At 42.4% G+C, this 21,503-nt stretch overlaps 1 protein-coding gene across 6 annotated transcripts in view; it reads left to right on the top strand.

Annotated features, from left to right (window-relative positions):
• The window catches only part of LOC133569202 (sodium channel protein type 4 subunit alpha-like), a 347,269-nt gene that overhangs the window by 164,385 nt on the left and 161,381 nt on the right, over nt 1-21,503 (top strand). For 5 of the 6 annotated variants that reach the window (XM_061921424.1, XM_061921423.1, XM_061921421.1 and 2 more), the window contains exons 7-8: nt 9,090-9,181; nt 14,540-14,782. In XM_061921424.1, coding sequence (XP_061777408.1) covers nt 9,090-9,181; nt 14,540-14,782 — 335 coding nt within the window. Of the gene's footprint in view, nt 1-8,565; nt 8,658-9,089; nt 9,182-14,539; nt 14,783-21,503 lie in introns of all 6 variants that reach the window. The other variant, XM_061921420.1, reaches the window with a different exon arrangement.

Below are 21,503 nucleotides of genomic sequence, written 5' to 3'. Positions count from 1 at the left end.
TACCATTTAGTGGTCAATTGTACGGAATATGTACTGTACTGTGCAATCTACTAATAAAAGTATCAATCAATCAATCAATCAACCAGGGGTACGCGTACCCCCATTTGAGAACCACTACTTTAGAGCACAGTTAACATAAATTTGTCAGCATAATCTATGTCAAATTGTACAAAATTCAAACGCAAAAGAATCTGTTAAAAAAAATTAACATTCCTACAAGTAAAGAAAAAAACGACAACTGTACATTGCTAAAATCATGAAGCAATTTGTTACAATAACAAAAACAAAATACAATACTACAAGGAATTCTGGGAAATATATTGTGTTACTTTCTGCTTTCAAGCTTTTCTCATTTCATTATTTCTTCATCAAGTCATGAATTGTAACACACACACACACACAGGTTATCATTTGGAATGGGGACCAAGTTTTTGATCATGACTTGTGGGGACCTACTCTTTCTACAGGTTGTGGAGGCATAAAAAAATTAGGTAAAATGGCCACTGCCCAGTTAGCTTGTACACGTTAGCTCTGGATTGATGAAGTAATGTGCTGATCATACTTACTGGGGACCCTGGGGAAAAAGAGTTGATATGGTTCATGGGGACCAAATTTCAATAACTTTGCATAATTCACACAAATTTGTACGTGACTACTGAGGACCATTTATATAAAAAAATAATAATAATAAAAAAAAGGTAAAATTAGATGTTACTTTTCAGTGAACATCTTTTATGGGCCAAAGCTTAAAAATCTCTTCAGAACGGATCTGACTATCATTTAAAAAGGTGCCCCTGTTGGGGACCTGTTTTTTTGGGTCCCCATACCGTCAGAGGTCCCCTAAATGTGTGTAAACAGAGCGATGTCCCCATTAAATAAACATTTCCAGAACACACACGCACACACACACAGGTTATCATTTGGAATACGGACCAAGTTTTTGATCATGACTTGTGGGGACCACCCTTTCTACATGTTGTGGAGGCATAAAGAAAATTAGGTAAAATGGCCACTGCCCAGTTAGCTCGTACACGCTCGTTTCCCTGTAGGGGACCGTTTTTTTTGGTACTCATACCGTCAGAGGTCCCCTAAATGTGTGTAAAAAGGAGCCATGTCCCCATTAAGTCAGCATTGCCCGAACACACACACACACACACACACACAGGTTATCATTTGGAATGGGGTCCAAGTTTTTGATCATTACTTGTGGGGACCATCCTTTCTACAGGTTGTGGAGGCATAAAGAAAATGAGGTAAAATGGCCACTGCCCAGTTAGCTCGTAGACGCTCGTTTCCCTTTAGGGCACCTGTTTTTTTTGGTCCTCATACCGTCGGAGGTCCCCTAAATGTGTGTAAACAGAGCCATGTCCCCATTAAGTCAGCATTGCCAGAAAACACACACACACACACAGGTTATCATTTGGAATGGGGACCAAGTTTTTAAACATGACTTGTGGGGACCACCCTTTGTACAGGTTGTGGAGGCATAAAGAAAATGAGGTAAAATGGCCACTGCCCAGTTAGCTCGTACACGCTCATTTCCCTGTAGGGGACCTGTTTTTTTGGTCCCCATACCGTCAGAGGTCCCCTAAATGTGTGTAAACAGAGCCATGTCCCCATTAAGTCAGCATTGTCAGAAAACACACACATACGCAGCACACACACAGGTTATCATTGGAATGGGGACCAAGTTTTTGATCATGACTTGTGGGCACCACCCTTTCTACAGGTTGTTGAAGCATAAAGAAAATTAGGTAAAATGGCCACTGCCCAGTTAGCTCGGACACGCTCGTTTCCCTGTAGGGAACCTGTTTTTTTTGGTCCCCATACCGTCAGAGGTCCCCTAAATGTGTGTAAACAGAGCGATGTCCCCATTAAGTCAGCATTGCCAGAACACACACACACACAGGTTATCATTTGGAATGGGGTCCAAGTTTTTTTGATCATTACTTGTGGGGACCATCCTTTCTACAGGTTGTGGAGGCATAAAGAAAATGAGGTAAAATGGCCACTGCCCAGTTAGCTCGTACACGCTCGTTTCCCTTTAGGGGACCTGTTTTTTTTGGTCCTCATACCGTCGGAGGTCCCCTAAATGTGTGTAAACAGAGCCATGTCCCCATTAAGTCAGCATTGCCAGAAAACACACACACACACAGGTTATCATTTGGAATGGGGACCAAGTTTTTGATCATGACTTGTGGGCACCACCCTTTCTACAGGTTGTTGAAGCATAAAGAAAATTAGGTAAAATGGCCACTGCCCAGTTAGCTCAGACACGCTCGTTTCCCTGTAGGGAACCTGTTTTTTTTGGTCCCCATACCGTCAGAGGTCCCCTAAATGTGTGTAAACAGAGCGATGTCCCCATTAAGTCAGCATTGCCAGAACACACACACACACAGGTTATCATTTGGAATGGGGTCCAAGTTTTTTTGATCATTACTTGTGGGGACCATCCTTTCTACAGGTTGTGGAGGCATAAAGAAAATGAGGTAAAATGGCCACTGCCCAGTTAGCTCGTACACGCTCGTTTCCCTTTAGGGGACCTGTTTTTTTTGGTCCTCATACCGTCGGAGGTCCCCTAAATGTGTGTAAACAGAGCCCTGTCCCCATTAAGTCAGCATTGCCAGAAAACACACACACACACAGGTTATCATTTGGAATGGGGACCAAGTTTTTAAACATGACTTGTGGGGACCACCCTTTCTACAGGTTGTGGAGGCATAAAGAAAATTAGGTACAATGGCCACTGCCCAGTTAGCTCGTACACGCTCGTTTCCCTGTAGGGGACCTGTTTTTTTGGTCCTCATACCGTCAGAGGTCCCCTAAATGTGTGTAAACAGAGCAATGTCCCCATTAAGTCAGCATTGCCAGAAAACACACACACACACAGGTCATCATTTGGAATGGGGACCAAGTTTTTGATCATGACTTGTGGGGACCACCCTTTCTACAGGTTGTGGAGGCATAAAGAAAATGAGGTAAAATGGCCACTGCCCAGTTAGCTCGTACACGCTCGTTTCCCTGTAGGGGACCTGTTTTTTTGGTCCCCGTACCGTCAGAGATACCCTAAATGTGTGTAAACAGAGCAATGTCCCTATTAAGTCAGCATTGCCAGAAAACACACACACACACACACACACACACACACACACACACACACACACACACACACACACACACACACACACACACAGGTCATCATTTGGAATGGGGACCAAGTTTTTGATCATGACTTGTGGGGACCACCCTTTCTTACAGGTTGTGGAGACTTAAAGAAAATGAGATAAAATGGCCACTGCCCAGTTAGCTCATACACGCTCGTTTCCCTGTAGGGGACCTGTTTTTTTGGTCCCCATACCGTCAGAGGTCCCCTAAATGTGTGTAAACAGAGCCATGTCCTCATTAAGTCAGCATTGCCAGAAAACACACACACGCGCGCACACACACAGGTTATCATTGGAATGGGGACCAAGTTATTGATCATGACTTGTGGGGACCACCCTTTCTACAGGTTGTGGAGGCATAAAGAAAATGAGGTAAAATGGCCACTGCCCAGTTAGCTTGTACACGCTTGTTTCCCTGTAGGGGACCTGTTTTTTTGGTCCCCATGCCGTCAGAGGTCCCCTAAATGTGTGTAAACAGAGCCATGTCCCCATTAATTCAGCATTGCCAGAACACACACACACACACACACACGGTGTCAGTAGGTGCCCGCCCTTGACCCGTGGACCATCCTGCAGTCAGATGGATCTTTAGCAGCACAGGGACACATAAGTCACATATTAGCGTACACACACACACACACACACACACACTGTGCCCCTGAAACGTCACCTCAAGCTTTATTAAAAGCAGAGTGATGGTCAGTAAATAGACACACCCGTCCGGACACACACAGGAGTCAGACTGATGCTCTCAGCCCCTCCCACTGAGTAACAGTTTCCATGGCAACAGTGTCCCCTGCCACCAATCGGCACACCTTGCCTCGCCCCTTTTGCTGCCGCACCTCAGGGTTCTTGAGTTGGCGCGAGTGCGAAAAAGTTGACGGAACAAAACGGAGGAAGCGCACGATGAGCCGAGTCATTAAAGTTGTCATTGACACATTAAAGTAACAATAAATTTTAAAAAAAAGTACAGACTGAAGCTTTTACTGCCGCCGCCATCAGCACCGCCCCTAACGACCCTCCCCTCCTACCGCCACCCCCACGGTAATTCAATCAATCTGCCAGTCAAGGGGGGAGAAATATGAGCTCTTCTCGAAGGCTGTTAGCGGCTCGCCAGAAGATGAGTCGATGGACATAAGGGCGGGTAAAAACGGCCGCTGTCGCCAGGCACCAACCTGGCTCTGTCTACCCCAAACCACACCCTCCTTTGCAGGCGAAGTGCGCTCTGCTTGTGTTTGACTGACACCAACCTTTACCAGAGGACGCCATATGGTGTAAACATACAGTATACCCATTCTTCCACTTCCAACAAACTTTGTTTCAAGTTTTCCATCCGATCGGAACAGTTCAAGTGTCAAAACGCTCGGCTCGGCTGGGAATCGAGAGAAAATATATTTAGGTCATCCCAGATATCTCAAAATACCAGGAATTCTAGGTTTTCCGGGACATTTTTCCCATTGGAAAAGAATGGGCCTATTTTCTTACTTGCGTAATTCCCACATTTCTCACCGGATTCGACACTCGTCTCATCCTGGACATTCAAACTATTATTTCAAAATAATTTCCAGGAATTCCCAGAATTCCCGGTTTTCCAAAGACCCATTTCCACCTTTTTCTTTTGACTTCTCCGTCTACAATTTCAACCCATTACACCGTCACTTGGTTAGGACATCAAATGTACTGATTTTTCATTTTTGGTACAAATTTCCAAAATTATAGGAATTCTGCACATTCAAACTACTATTTTCCATGTTCAAAAAATTTCCATGAATTCTTGGTTTTCCAAAGCCCTATTTCCACCCGTTTTTCTTTCAGCTTCTTTCAACAATTTCAACCCAGTCCAACCATTCCACTATCAAAACATTCCACTTGGTTAGGACATCAAATGTAGCGATTTTTTTTCTTTTTGTACAAATGCCTGTTTTTTCCTGAAATTCCAGGAATACCAAGATACAATTTCTCAATTACAAAGTGTTACTACATCAACATTTCTTGACTGATTCAAAGAATTCCAACTCCAACCCATTCATATCATTTCGAAAAATTGTAATATTATTTATATTTTTAAAATGTGGTTTTCCCAAATTTCCAGGGAATTCTCATTTTAAAAGGACATTTTCAAAGTGCACCAACTCCCACATATCTCATCCAGTTCAAACCATTCCGCTTCCCGAGTTTTCCATCTGATCAGAACAGTTAAAGTGTCACAACACTCGGCTCGACTGGGAATCGAGAGCAACTATATATCCCAGATTACAAGGAATTCCGGGTTGTCCGGGACATTTTTTCCGTGAAAAATGAATGGGCCAATTTTCTAACTTGCGCAATTCCAACAGTTCTCACCAGATTCGACACTCCACTCATCCTGGACATTCAAACTACTATGTTAAAATAATTTCCAGGAATACCCAGAATTCCCGATTTTCCAAAGCCCTATTTCTTCCTTTTTCTTTCGGGTTCTCCTTGTACAATTTCAACCTATTGCACCATTAAAACATTCCACTTTTTTTTTTTTTTTGTACAAATGCCTGATTTATCAGAAATTCCAGAAATTCCGAAATAAATATTCTCATTTACAAAGTGTTACCACGTCAACATTTCTTGACCGATTAAAAAAATTCCAACTCCAACCCATTCGTCTAGGAAATATGTGATATTATTTCTATTTTTAAAATGTTATAGTTTTCCCAAATTTCCGGCAAATTCTCATTTTAAATAAACCTACATTTTCAAAGGGCTACAACTCCCACATATCTCATCCACTTCAAACCGTTCCACCATCCACACAATCCACTCATCCTGCACGTTCAAGCCAACGTTCACAGTCCGGAAAATTCCCTTATTACCAGGAATTTCTACCCATTGCCGCCGGCTTCTCTGGGCCCATCCTTCTACAATTTCAACCCATTCCAACCATTTCACCATCGAAACTCTTCCACTCCAACCCATTTTATATCATCTAGGAAAATTGTGAAATTGTTTCCATTTTTAAATTGTTCTGGTTTTCCCAAATTTCCTGGAATTTCTCATTTTAAATAAATGTACATTTTCAAAGCGCTACAACTCCCTCATATCTCATCCAGTTCAAACCCTTCCACCATCCACACACCCCACTCATCCTACACATTCAAGCCAACGTTCACAGTTTGGAAAATTCCCTTATTACCAGGAATTTCTACCCATTGCAAATTAATAAGCAATATTCAAACCTCTCCATATCCCACATTTCTCATCCGATTAACACGGTTCCAACCTCCACACACTCCACTCACCCTGAACATTCAAACGACAATTTTCCAAGTAAAATTTTTTTCCAGGAATTTCCGGTTTTCCAAAGCCCTGTTTCCAACCTTTTTTCTTTCGGCTTCTCTTTCTACAATTTCAACCCATTCCAACCATTTCACCATCAAAACTCTTCCACTCCAACCCATTTTATATCATCTAGGAAAAGTGTAAAATTGCTTCCATTTTTAAAATATTCTATTTTTCACAAATTTCCTGGAATTTCTCATTCTAAATAAATGTACATTTTCAAAGTGCTACAACTCCCACATATCTCATCCACTTCAAACTCTTCCACCATTCACACACTCCACTCATCCTACACATTCAAGCCAACGTTCACAGTCCGGAAAATCCCCAAATTACCAGGAATTTCTACCCGTTGCAAATTAATAAGCAATATACAAACCTCTCCATACCCCACATTTCTCATCCGATTCACACGGTTCCAACCTCCACACACTCCACTCACCCTGAACATTCAAACGACAATTTTCCAAGTAAAAATTTTTTCCAGGAATTCCCGGTTTTCCAAAGCCCTGTTTCCAACCTTTTTTTCTTTCGGGTCCTCCTTCTACAATTTCAACCCATTCCAACCATTTCACCATTGAAACTCTTCCACTCCATCCCATTTTATATCATCTGGGAAAATTGTGAAATCTTTTCCATTTTTAAAATATTCTAGTTTTCCCAAATTTCCTGGAATTTCTCATTTTAAATACATGTACATTTTTAAAGTTCTACAACTCCCACATATCTCATCCAGTTCAAACCCTTCCACCATCCACACACCCCACTCATCCTACACATTCAAGCCAACGTTCACAGTCCGGAAAATCCCCAAATTACCAGGAATTTCTACCCGTTGCAAGTTAATAAGCAATACACAAACCTCTCCATATCCCACATTTCTCATCCGATTCACACGGTTCCAACCTCAACACACTCCACTCACCCTGAAAATTCAAACGTCAATTTTCCAAGTAAAATTTTTTTCCAGGAATTCCCGGTTTTCCAAAGCCCTGTTTCCAACCTTTTTTTCTTTCGGTTTCTCCTTCTACAATTTCAACCCATTCCAACCATTTCACCATCGAAACTCTTCCACTCCAACCCATTTTATACCATCTGGGAAAATTGTGAAATTGTTTCCATTTTTAAAATATTCTAGTTTTCCCAAATTTCCTGGAATTTCTCATTTTAAATACATGTACAATTTCAAAGTTCTAGAACTCCCACATATCTCATCCAGTTCAAACCGTTCCACCGTCCACACACTCCACTCATCCTACACATTCAAGCCAACGTTCACAGTCTGGAAAATTCCCAAATTACCAGGAATTTCTACCCGTTGCAAATTAATAAGCAATATACAAACCTCTCCATATCCCACATTTCTTATCCGATTCACACCGTTCCAACCTCCACACACTCCACTCAACCTGAACATTCAAACGACAATTTTCCAAGTAAAAATTTTTTCCTGGAATTCCCGGTTTTCCAAAGCCCTGTTTCGAACCTTTTTTTCTTTCGGTTTCTCATTCTACAATTTCAACTCATTCCAACCATTTCACCATCAAAACTCTTCCACTCCAACCCATTTTATATCATCTGGGAAAATTGTGAAATTGTTTCCATTTTTAAATTGTTCTGGTTTTCCCAAATTTCCTGGAATTTCTCATTTTAAATAAATGTGCATTTTCAAAGTTCTACAACTCTCTCATATCTCATCCAGTTCAAACCCTTCCACCATCCACACACTCCACTCATCCTACACATTCAAGCCAACGTTCACAGTCCGGAAAATCCCCAAATTACCAGGAATTTCTACCCGTTGCAAGTTAATAAGCAATATACAAACTTCTCCATACCCCACATTTCTCATCCGATTCACACCGTTCCAACCCTCCACTCACCCTGGGGCTTTCAAACGCCATTTTCTACCAGAATTGCACTTTTTTCCAGTTTGTATTATTTTATGACATCAGGTTACACACAGTGTTAAAATGTTCTTGTTCAACAACATTGGTCTTTATTTTCTGTTTATTCCGTGTGAAAAACTGGAATGTTAAGCTTTTGTCTTCTTCTGTTGTGGCTGTACACGCCACACTGCCCCCTGCAGGCTCTTAACAGAGTTTATCAAAGTAGGCAACCTGCAGGCGCTGAGAACCTTTAGAGTCCTGAGAGCCCTGAAAACCATCTCGGTCATCCCAGGTAAGGGGCGGGAAAGGGAGAGGAAACGCTCGCCATTGCTGTGTGGTCGTAAAAAAACCAAAACAAAAACAAAAAAACGTCCTCCCCATGTCCATTCCGTCTGTGCTCAGTCCCCGCCCCCTCCCTCCCCTTCTGCTTCCTGCCCCCCCTTCCCCCCCCCCATGCGTGGGCAATGGCGGGTGTGGCCAACGGGACACCGACAAAGGAAGCTGAAAACAGGAGGTCGACTGGAGGGTTTGATAGCTAAACACGCCAGCGAGCTGACGTCTGGCTTCTGAGGTCAGAGGTCACGCAGGTGTGGTCCCCTCCAGGTGGCGTCCCTGTGAGCAGCTCCAAGCGTGTGTGTGTGTGTGTGTGTGTGTGTGTCACGTGCTTGTGTATGTGCGTGACGCCCTCTTTGTGTCTCTGTGCTTGTGTCTGGCCTTGTTGCAGATATGTGACTGAGTTTGTCGACATGGGTAGTGTCTCGGCCTTGCGGACGTTCAGGGTTCTGCGAGCGCTCAAAACCATCTCAGTCATCCCAGGTGAGCGCGGGGGAGGGCCGCCCCCCCACCTCCCCTACGTGTCAGCACACGGCGTGATGCACGTTGGTAGAATGCAGGACACAAGTGGACATCAGAGGTCCAGGATGCAGCATCTTGTAGGCCCAACAATAAATACCAACATCCAGTTTCAGTATTTCGTGGTCATTTGGATATTTTATTTTGAAAGTTGTTTAAAAGATTTAAAACAATGTCCAGGCTGATGCTGGCTGACCTCTGTATGTTGCCACTTAGCACGTTAGCATCTAGCGATAACAGCATGACTGTTTGTGGTAGCGTGTTTAAAAGTATGCAGTCAGTAGTACCAACCAACACGTATTCCTGCGCCTTAAAGGGGAATTTTGCCTATCATTCACAATCCTTATGTACAAACCCCGTTTCCATATGAGTTGGGAAATTGTGTTAGATGTAAATATAAACGGAATACAATGATTTGCAAATCCTTTTCAACCCATATTCAGTTGAATATGCTACAAAGACAACATATTTGATGTTCAAACTGATAAACATTTTTTTTTTGCAAATAATCATTAACTTTAGAATTTGATGCCAGCAACACATGACAAAGAAGTTGGGAAAGGTGGCAATAAATACTGATAAAGTTGAGGAATGCTCATCAAACACTTATTTGGAACAGGCTAATTGGGAACAGGTGGGTGCCATGATTGGGTATAAAAACAGCTTCCCAAAAAATGCTCAGTCTTTCACAAGAAAGGATGGGGCGAGGTACACCCCTTTGTCCACAACTGCGTGAGCAAATAGTCAAACAGTTTAAGAACAACGTTTCTCAAAGTGCAATTGCAAGAAATTTAGGGATTTCAACATCTACGGTCCATAATATCATCAAAAGGTTCAGAGAATCTGTAGAAATCACTCCATGTAAGCGGCATGGCCGGAAACCAACATTGAATGACCATGTCCTTCGATCCCTCAGACGGCACTGTATCAAAAACCAACATCAATCTCTAAAGGATATCACCACATGGGCTCAGGAACACTTCATAAAACCACTGTCACTAAATACAGTTTGTCGCTACATCCGTAAGTGCAAGTTAAAGCTCTACTATGCAAAGCGAAAGCCATTTATCAACAACATCCAGAAACGCCGCCGGCTTCTCTAAGATGGACTGATGCAAAGTGGAAAAGTGTTCTGTGGTTTGACAAGTCCACATTTCAAATTTCTATTGGATATATTCATGTAATCCGGACCAAAGGGGAAACAAACCATCCAGACAGTTATCGACGCAAAGTTCAAAAGCCAGCATCTGTGATGGTATGGGGGTGCATTAGTGCCCAAGGCATGGGTAACTTACACATCTGTGAAGGCACCATTAATGCTGAAAGGTAAATACAGGTTTTGGAACAACATATGCTGCCATCTAAGCGCCGTCTTTTTCATGAACGCCCCTGCTTATTTCAGTAAAACAATGCCAAGCCACATTCAGCATGTGTTACAACAGCAGGGCTTCGTAAAAGAAGAGTGCGGGTACTTTCCTGGCCCGCCTGCAGTCCAGACCTGTCTCTCATCGAAAATGTGTGGCGCATTATGAAGCGTAAAATACGACAACAAGACTGTTGAACAACTGAAGCTCTACATAAAACAAGAATGGGAAAGAATTCCACTTTCAAAACTTCAACAATTAGTTTCCTCAGTTCCCAAACATTTATTGAGTGTTGTTAAAAGAAAAGGTGATGTAACACAGTGGTGAACATGCCCTTTCCCAACTACTTTGGCACGTGTTGCAGCCATGAAATTCTAAGTTAATTATTATTTGCAAAAAAAAAATAAAGTTTATGAGTTTGAACATCAAATATCTTGTCTTTGTAGTGCATTCAACTGAATATGGGTTGAAAAGGATTTGCAAATCATTGTATTCTGTTTATATTTACATCTAACACACTTTCCCAACTCATATGGAAACGGGGTTTGTAAGATTAAACACTTGTTTTTCTTTTTAATTCGTAAAATAAAATGTACACTATTGCGCTCATAAAGCATACTTACCAACCCTCCCGAATTCTTGCGGGAGACTCACGAATTTCAGTGCCTCTCCCGAAAATCTCCCGGAACAACCATTCTCCCGAATTTCTCCCGATTTCCTGAGTGAGGACGGTCTGTCGTCACGTCCGCTTTCCCTCCATATAAGCAGCGTGCCTGTCACATGTGGTGACGAACCCCAAGACGCAGAGAAGGCAGGCTTTGTGCAGGAAAACATAATTTAATGTTCAAAAATTCTGAAAAAAAACACAAACCAAGAACTAGGAGACAGGAGGACTGGAAAACCAGGAACTAGGAACGAAAAGACAGCACGCTGCAAACAGCTACAAGATACAGGCAGTAGCGACATCGACAATGTCAAGTCGTAATTACAACACTCCAGCACCTGACTGGAGGACAAAATGGATTTAAATAGCATTCGGCTGATTGACACCAGGTGTGGCCAGGTGCCTTTCAGCCGCAGCTGAGGAGAAACAGCGCTCAGGGAGAAAAGCAGGAAATAACCAAAATAAAAGCGCTGACAGGAAACAAAGACAAACACAGAGGAAAAACTAAAACAATACCGTTTTAACATCTACGGCTTTTGGAGCTCAGTGTGCAACTGCTCAGAAAACAAAACCCATAAAGTAGGCAGGCACAGAGCTATTTCTCAGCGTGTGTTTATTCCAGCCGGCATGTTAATACACTCACACACGACATCCAAATTCCCATCATGCATTGCTTCAAAACTACGGCAAGTAGTAATGTCCAAAAACATAACAGAGACGAAGCAGAAGAACGAAGAAGAGACAGTCATGGAGATGACCAGTAAGAAGAAGTACGCTTCCAAGTTCCAAAATGTTTGGGGAAAATAATTTCAGTTCATCTAGGACTGCTCGAAGGGGAAGGGGGAAGCTAGGGAGAGATGGAAGATTCCAGACTCTGGTGCACTTTTCTGCGTGCCGCACAGCAATGCGTCATCAGAGAGGGTGTTGAGCAGGGTTAGAAAGATAGTGACAGTGAATAGAACGAAGATGGAGAATTCAACCCTAAACTCACTCCTTTCCTGCAAATTAAAAATGTCACAGATGCTGCCCATACCTATGCTCATTTAAAGGCTGTGCTACTGGCTGAAATGCATTGCACTTTCAAATACAACAATGGGTAGAGAAGTGTTATGTGTTTGTATATATATATATATATATATATATATATACAAACACATAACACTTGAATTTCAGTGAATTCTAGCTATAAATAAACTCCTCTTGGGAGAAGTACAGAGCGACAATAAACCTTAAAAGCACTGCCTTTGTGTGCCGGCCCAATCACATAATATCTACGGCTTTTCACGCACACAAGTGAATGCAAGGCATACTTGGTCAACAGCCATGCAGGTCACACTAAGGGTGGCCGTGTAAACAACTTTAACACTGTTACAAATATGCGCCACACTGTGAACCCACACCAAACAAGAATGACAAACACATTTCGGGAGAACATCCGCACCGTAACACAACATAAACACAACAGACAAATACCCGGAACCCCTTGCAGCACTAACTCTTCCAGGATGCTACAATATACACCCCCCGATACCACATTAACCTCCTCATGCTCTCTCAGGGAGAGCATTTCCCAAATTCCAAGCTGCTGTTTTGAGGCATGTTTTAAAAAAAATATTGCACTCTTTGACTTCAATAATAAATATGTCAGTGCCATGTTGGCATTTTTATCCAAAATTTGAGTTGATTTATTTTTGGTAAACCTTGTTACATTGTTTAAAGCATCCAGCGGGGCATCACAACAAAATTAGGCATAATGTGTTAATTCCACGACTGTATATATCGGTGTCGGTTGATATCGGTATCTGTAATTAAGAGTTGGACAATATCAGAATATCGGCAAAAAAGCCATTATCGGACATTTCTAATCTGAAGTTGTCTTCCTTTTTTAGTTGTAATGCCATGAGTTTAAAAGTCGGGCCCGCATGTGCACACATTTTCCTCCATGCCACCCCTGAGCTAAAATTACTTTGACACCCCTGCTCTAACTGTTAGCATGCTAACGCTAGCATTGAAATTCGCATTTTTTTACTCCGTGTTCTTTTTGCCTGATGTGTTTGTCTTGGGAATGGCCAGAAACAAACAAGCTACGGGCCACACTTTGGACACCCCCTGTTTTCCATTGTTGCCTTCATGTGGACCGCTCTGATTGTCTTCGTCAGAACGCAACAAGAGTGTGAGAGGGTGGTCAGATCTCCGAGTGGTCTGGAATGAAGGCTCTTTGTATCGGTAATTAAGAGGTGGACAATATCGGATATCGGCAAAAAAGCCATTATCGCACATGTCCAATTGAGGCTATTAGAAGTTGGTTTTAGAACGCCTTTGTGAACGACTCCAGCCGTCACCGTGTGGGTTGCATGGACCATTTAGGAAGGGCATTGCGTCGAGCAGGTTTGACCCCTTTTATGTTTTTCAAATAAAGCGTCGGCGTCGATCGGGTCGCTTTTCACCGCCTCCTCCTCCGCTGCTCGTCTCGGCTGCCAGTGACGTCGTCTTCCCCTGGGGCTCATTCTTGGATCGTTCGTGTTGTATTGTTGTTTCTGCTCTGCTTCGGATACTCCTACTCTCTCTCTCGCTCCTACCTCCTTCTCCCCTCTTAAACGCTGTGAGGGGATAGGCAGGTCACGCACCTGATCTTGATTGTGGCGGCGTCACTCCCGCCTCTTTGTTCCGCTGCATACTCCGCCTCCTGGCCGCCATCTTGAGCCCGGCCAAAGCGTGTCCCGCCCCGCCGTCGGCCCGTCGGCTCCGTCTCTCCACAGCTTTATAGGCGGAATAGAGGGACTCCCTTTGTAGCTGACTTATGCTAGCATTTATTTACGAGTTAGAATGCATGAAAAAAAAAGAAAACCGTGTTCTTGTCTCACATAAGGATTGTGAATGATAGACAAAATTCCCCCCAAAAAAGTGCATTTCCGCCTTAAGGATTTATCACAGCGCATGATTTAGAGTCAAATAGTAATTCTCTTTCGGACAGAAGTAGCAAAAGTGAGGTTTAATGTGCAAGTGTCCGACGTCACTCGTCTTCCTCGATGTTTTCTTCACCCCGTGTCTTCATTCCCCGTTGGCGCACAACTCAACACTGTCGTGCCTCGAAAGTTGTCAACAGTTTTGAGTTGGCCCACATGCTCGCTGGTCCTTCACCTGTTTGCCGTGCTTCAGTTTGATTTTACTTTTTTTTGTGTGTGTTTGTTTTCTGCATTCAGCCACGTCTTTCTAATACGCCAAGCTTGACTTTTTATAGTAATATTTAGCCCGTTTTTTTAGAACCCGCTAACATTGTGGTCCACTTTGAAGGCCTCAAGACCATCGTGGGCGCTCTGATCCAGTCGGTGAAGAAGCTGGCCGACGTGATGATCCTCACCGTCTTCTGCCTGAGCGTCTTTGCCCTGATTGGCCTGCAGCTCTTCATGGGGAACCTTCGCCAGAAGTGCGTGCGCAGCACGGCGCACTGCGTCAACGGAAGCCTGGCCGCCAACGCGTCCTTCTTCTGCAACAACAAGACGTGGCCTTCCTTGCACGACTTTCGCAACGACGAGGGTGAGGACAACTTTGGTCACGCCGTTGTCTTGTTTGTTGCGCTATGCCGATGCCCCCTTCTATTTGTGTCGCCGGCCGTCAACAAATAAAACAAACAAAAGTCCCCCCCGCAGGCCTCCGTATCGACCTCTAAAAGCTGCCGTGAAACCCGAGAGCCAGAAAGCGTTTGTCGGTACAGATCAATGGCGACTATGTTCGCGATGCTGAACATCTACCGCCATGTCGTGTGGTCTGTGGCGGCCATTTTGTGGGTTGTTGTGCATCTTTCAGCTATTTTCTGTCATTATATGTACAAACCCCGTTTCCATATAAGTTGGGAAATTTGCAAAATGATTTGCAAATCATTTTCAACCCATATTCAGTTGAATGTGCTACAAAGACAACATATTTGATGTTCGAACTGATAAACATTTTTTTTGTGTTGCAAATAATCATTAACTTTAGAATTTAATGCCAGCAACACTTGACAAAGAAGTTGGAAAAGGTGGCAATAAATACTGATAAAGTTGAGGAATGCTCATCAAATACTTATATGGAACATACCACAGGTGTGCAGGCTAATTGGGAACAGGTGGGTGCCATGATTGGGTATAAAAGCAGCTTCCATGAAATGCTAAGTATATCACAAACAAGGACGGGGTGAGGGTCACCACTTTGTAAGCAAATTGTCAAACCGTTTTAGAACAACATTTCTCAACGAGCTATTGCAAGGAATTTTGGGATTTTACCATCTACGGTCCGTAAAATCACCAAAAGGTTCAGAGAATCTGGAGAAATCACTGCACATAAGCGATGATATTATGGACCTTTGATCCCTCAGGTGATACTGCATCAAAAACCGACATCAGTGTGTAAAGGATATCATCACAAGGGCTCAGGAACACGTTAGAAAACCACTGACACTAAATACAGTTGGTCGCTACATCTGTAAGTGCAAGTTAAAGCTCTACTATGCAAAGCGAAAGCTTTTTATCAACAACATCCATGAACGCTGCCGGCTTCTCTGGGCCCGAGCTCATCTAAGATGGACTGATGCAAAGTGGAAAAGTGTTCTGTGGTCTGACGAGTCCACATTTCAAATTATATTTGGAAACTGTGGATATGGTGTCCTCCGGAACAAAGAGGAAAATAACCATCCGGATTGTTATAGGCGCAAAGTTCAGAAGCCAGCATCTGTGATGGTATGGGGGTGCATTAGTGCCCAAGGCATGGGTAACTTACACATCTGTGAAGGCACCATTAATGCTAAATGGTCCATATGGTGTCATCCAAGCAACGTTATCATGGACGCCCCTGCTTATTTCAGCAAAACAATGCCAAGCCACGTGTTACAACAGCGTGGCTGCGTAGTAAAAGAGTGTGGGTATTTTCCTGGCCCGCCTGCAGTCCAGACATGTCTCCCATCGAAAATGTTTGGCGCATTATGAAGCGTAAAATACGACAGCGGAGACCCCGGACTGTTGAACGACTGAAGCTCTACATAAAACAAGAATGGGAAAGAATTCCACTTTCAAAGCTTCAACAATTAGTTTCCTCAGTTCCCAAACGTTTATTGAGTGTTGTTAAAAGAAAATGTGATGTAACACAGTGGTGAACATGCCCTTTCCCAACTACCTTGGCATGTGTTGCAGCCATGAAATTCTAAGTTAATTATTATTTGGAAAAAAAAGAAAAAGTTTATGAGTAATGTTAGCATGCTAACAGTTAAAATGTATCAAGTACCCAGTTATAACAGTTAGAATAAAGTTTAAAAAAATAACTTAGCATTGTATTAAGTTATAACAGTTGGCATGGCAACATATCTATGCTAACTTATTTTAGCTGATTTTACAATGTGTCAAGTACCCAGTTATAACAGTTAGAAAAAAGTTTTAAAAAAAAGTCAGCATAGTAATGTTAGCATGCTAACAGTTAGAACGTATCAAGTACCCAGTTATAATAGTTAGAAAACATTTTTTTAAAATAACTTAGCATTGTATTAAGTTATAACAGTTGGCATGGCATCATCACTATGCTAACTTTTTTTTAGCTGATTTTACAATGTGTCAAGTACCCAGTTATAACAATTAGAAAATAGTTTTTTAAAAAGTTAGCATGGTAATGTTAGCATGCTAACAGTTAGAATGTATCAAGTACCCAGTTATGATAGTTAGAATAAAGTTTAAAAAAATAACTTAGCATTGTATTAAGTTATAACAGTTGGCTTGGCAACATCACTATGCTAACTTTTTTTTAGCTGATTTTCTAATGTGTCAAGTACCCAGTTATAACAGTTAGAAAAAAGTTTTTTATAAAGTTAGCTTAGTAATGTTAGCGTGCTAACAGTTAGAATGTGTCAAGTACCCAGTAATAACGGTTAGAAAAAAGTTTTGAAAAAAGTTAACTTAGTAATGTTAGCATGCTAACAGTTAGAATGTGTCAAGTACCCAGTTATAACAGTTATAAAAAAAGTAAAAAAAAAAAAATTTTTAGCATAGTAATGTTAGCATACTAACTGTTAGAATGTGTCAAGTAACCAGTTGTAACAGTTAGCATGCTAACATTATTATGCCAACTTTTTTAGCGGATTTTAAAATTTGTTAATTACCCAGTTATAATAGTTAAATGAAAAGTTATATGACTATGAAGCATTTGCATGTGAATTAGCTCAAAATTTAGCATGCTAACTGTTAGCATGACTGAGGCGAAAATTGCCTAAAAAAGCTGGCATGGAAAATGCAGCTGAGATAGGTTCCCAGCACCCCACGCGATCTCGAAAGGGACAAGCGGTATAAAATGGGTGATAGCATGCTAACAGTTAGCACAAATTCAGGTCACAAGTTGTGCTGCAAAAAAAAAAAAAAACAGTAAAAGTTGTCTTGTACGCATTTTATTTGCGTCAAGACCACACCTGTCCCGCCAAAATAAAAGTTGTTGCATGATGTTTGTGCTGAGGAGACCAGACTTTCTTATAATGCTGGAAGCCTCTTTTGCTTCCTTTTGTGTGGGATGCTTAGCGGCTGATGAAGTGTGTGTGTGTGTGTGTGTGTGTGTGTGTGTGTGTGTGTGTGTGTGTGTGTGTGTGTGTGTGCGTGCGTTGAATAAAAGATGAGCATCCTGAAAGTTGTTCCCATAAGGCGAGTGGATGAAAATGTCAAGCTAGCTTTTAAGGTCAGTGTTTCTGTGGAAGGCGTCTTCGACCCCCGCTTGTCTGCTCCCGTGTCTTCTTACGCAACGCCGCCTCGCACGGGAGCACTACCCCCCCTCGCCCCCACCCCCGCGTCCTTCCTCATGTTGCCGGCCTTTAACCCCGAGCCCGCCCACTCCCACGCCCTGGCCGCCACTCAGCGGAGGCGACGGTTAGCATCGCAGCTAATGTCAGCCCGCAGACGACTTGTTGAAACGCTTTCTTGTTTTGTTGCAGACAACTTCTACAAGGTAGAAGGAGCCAAGCATATATATGACTCTAGCATATATATTAAGTTAGCATGGTAATGTTAGCATGCGTCAAGTATCAATCAATCAATCAATCAATGTTTATTTATATAGCCCTAAATCACAAATGTCTCAAAGGACTGCACAGACCATTACGACTACGACATCCTCGGAAGAACCCACAAAAGGGCAAGGAAAACTCACACCCAGTGGGCAGGGAGAATTCACATCCAGTGGGACGCCAGTGACAATGCTGACTATGAGAAACCTTGGAGAGGACCTCAGATGTGGGCAACCCCCCCCCCCCCCTCTAGGGGACCGAAAGCAATGGATGTCGAGCGGGTCTAACATGATACTGTGAAAGTTCAATCCATAGTGGCTCCAACACAGCCGCGAGAGTTCAGTACAAAGCGGATTCAAGACAGCAGCGAGAGTCCCGTCCACAGGAAACCATCCCAAGCGGAGGCGGATCAGTAGTGTAGAGATGTCCCCAACCGATAGACAGGCGAGCGGTCCATCCTGGGTCCCGACGAGCGGTCCATCCTGGGTTTTTACTCTGGACAGCCAGTACTTCATCCATGGTCATCGGACCGGACCCCCTCCACAAGGACATTGAAGAAAAAAGAAAATAAGCGGCAGATCAACTGGTTTAAAAAAGAGGTCTATTTAAAGGCTAAAGTATGCAGATGAGTTTTAAGGTGAGACTTAAATGCTTCTACTGAGGTAGCATCTCGAACTGTTACCGGGAGGGCATTCCAGAGTACTGGAGCCCTAACAGAAAACGCTCTATAGCCCGCAGACTTTTTTTGGGCTTTAGGAATCACTAATAAGCCGGAGTCTTTTGAACGCAGATTTCTTGCCGGGACATATGGTACAATACAATCGGCAAGATAGGATGGAGATAGGCCGTGTAGTATTTTATACGTAAGTAATAAAACCTTAAAGTCACAGGAAGCCAGTGCAGGTGAGCCAGTACAGGCGTAATGTGATCAAACTTTCTTGTTCTTGTCAAAAGTCTAGCAGCCGCATTTTGTACCAACTGTAATCTTTTAATGCTAGACATGGGGAGACCCGAAAATAATACGTTACAGTAACTGAGACGAGGCGTAACAAACGCATGGATAATGATCTCAGCGTCTTTAGTGGACAAAATGGAGCGAATTTTAGCGATATTACGGAGATGAAAGAAGGCCGTTTTAGTAACGCTTTTAATGTGTGACTCAAAGGAGAGAGTTACTGTGGCGTTCAGCTGCAAAATCGGCTAAAAAAAGCTGGCATGGTAAAAGCATGCTAACAGCATAATTCAGGTGACCAGTTATATGACTCCGAGGTGTTCGGCTGTAAAATCAGCTAAAAGAAAAAAAAAAGGTAGCATAGTAATGTTAGCATGCTAACTGTTAGAACATGGGTGTCAAAATCTGGCCCGCCGTGTAATTTAAATTGGCCCTCGAGGCGATATCAATTTAGCATTAGAGCTGGCCCGCCGGTGTTATACAGCGTCGGTGCCGCTGTAATGCCGCATTCACCGCTAAAACTCATACTTGCCAACCCTCCCAATTTTCCCGGTAGACTCCCGAAGTTCAGTGCCCCTCCCGAAAATCTCCCGGGGCAACCATTCTCCCAAATTTCTACCGATTTCCACCTGGACAACTATATTGGGGGCGTGCATTTAAGGCACTGCCTTTAGCGTTCTCTACAACCTGTCGTCACGTCCGCTTTTCCTCCATAATAACAGCGTGTCACATAATATTTGTGGCTTTTCCTCCATACTAACAGCGTGTCACATAATATTTGTGGCTTTTCCTCCATACTAACAGCGTGTCACATAATATTTGTGGCTTTTCACAAACACACAAGTGAATGCAAGCATACTTGGTCAACAGCCATACAGGTCACACTGAGGGTGGCCGTATAAACAACTTTAGCACTGTTACAAATATGCGCCACACTGTGAACCCACACCAAACAAGAATGACATACATTTCAGGGGAACATCCGCACCGCAACACAACAGAACAAATACCCAGAACCCCCTTGCAGCACTAACTCTTCCGGGAAACTTCCAGCAAACTGACCAATAATTAACGTTTTATTCATGCATTTTCTCTTGCAACTTCAAGGCTTGAATGTTTTATTTTATTTTGAAATCTATTATTAGCATGTGGAAAAAATGTGATATTTACCTCAGAAGATTACAAATAGAAAAAAAGGCATTACATTTTTATTAAAATTTTATTTGATATGCCATTGATTTTTTTTTTGTATTATTATTATTTGAAACTGGATTTTGGACGACACTAAAGTTATATAAGCCTTGCTTGTTCAATATTTAATGCAAAACTTGTTTGGGTCCCTATTAAAAGGTTAATTTGTTCAATTTTGGCCCACTCTCTATTTGAGTTTGACACCCCTGTGTTAGAATGTGTCAAGTACCCAGTTACAACAGAAAAAGTTTTTTTTTAAAAAGTTAGCATAGTAATGTTAGCATGCTAACTGTTAGAATGTGTCAAGTACCCAGTTACAACAGAAAAAGTTTTTTTAAAAAAAGTTAGCATAGTAATGTTAGCATGCTAACTGTTAGAATGTGTCAAGTACCCAGTTACAACAGAAAAAGTTTTTTTTTAAAAAGTTAGCATAGTAATGTTAGCATGCTAACTGTTAGAATGTGTCAAGTATGTTGCGATCCGTGACTCGGATCTTCAAATATTATTGTTTATTTTTCCATCTTTGTTCTCATTCTCCGTCTGATCCGTTTATTTCCCGTTTAGTCCATCACCATGGTAACTTATTAGTTTCAGCTGTTACTCCCGGTTCCTGCACACCTGTTCTCTGCTAATTACCTTCCCTTTATAAGCTAGCCTCTTCTGTTTATTCTTTCTGGGACTCTAATTTGCTCACATGCAACAAGTAACGTCAGGTATGTTTTTCTCGCTAGCTCATTAGCTAAGCCACTTTGTTGTCATCTTTAGCTCACATGCTAATCATCTTTGTTTTCATTTTTTGTGCCATCGTGCCAAATCTTAGTTCTTTATATTTCCTAGCTTTCACGCTAGCGTCTTTTGTTTCCCTTTTTATTAGCTCCAGTGTTTTTGTTCAGAGCTCACTTTTTGTTAATAAATTTGTTAGATCTTACCTTTATTGTGTTCTTCGTTTGACGCATCCTCGAGGGAATCGGACCCGGTACCACGATGCCGAACCGGCGTTCCAAAGTACCCAGTTACAACAGAAAAAGTTTTTTTAAAAAGTTAGCATAGTGATGTTAGCATGCTACCCGCTAGAATGCGTCAAATACCTAGTTGTAACAGTT

The sequence above is a fragment of the Nerophis ophidion genome, linkage group LG15, assembly GCF_033978795.1.
Source record: "Nerophis ophidion isolate RoL-2023_Sa linkage group LG15, RoL_Noph_v1.0, whole genome shotgun sequence".
In the NCBI taxonomy this organism is placed as follows: domain Eukaryota; kingdom Metazoa; phylum Chordata; class Actinopteri; order Syngnathiformes; family Syngnathidae; genus Nerophis; species Nerophis ophidion.
This window is presented reverse-complemented; position numbering and strand designations above follow the sequence as displayed.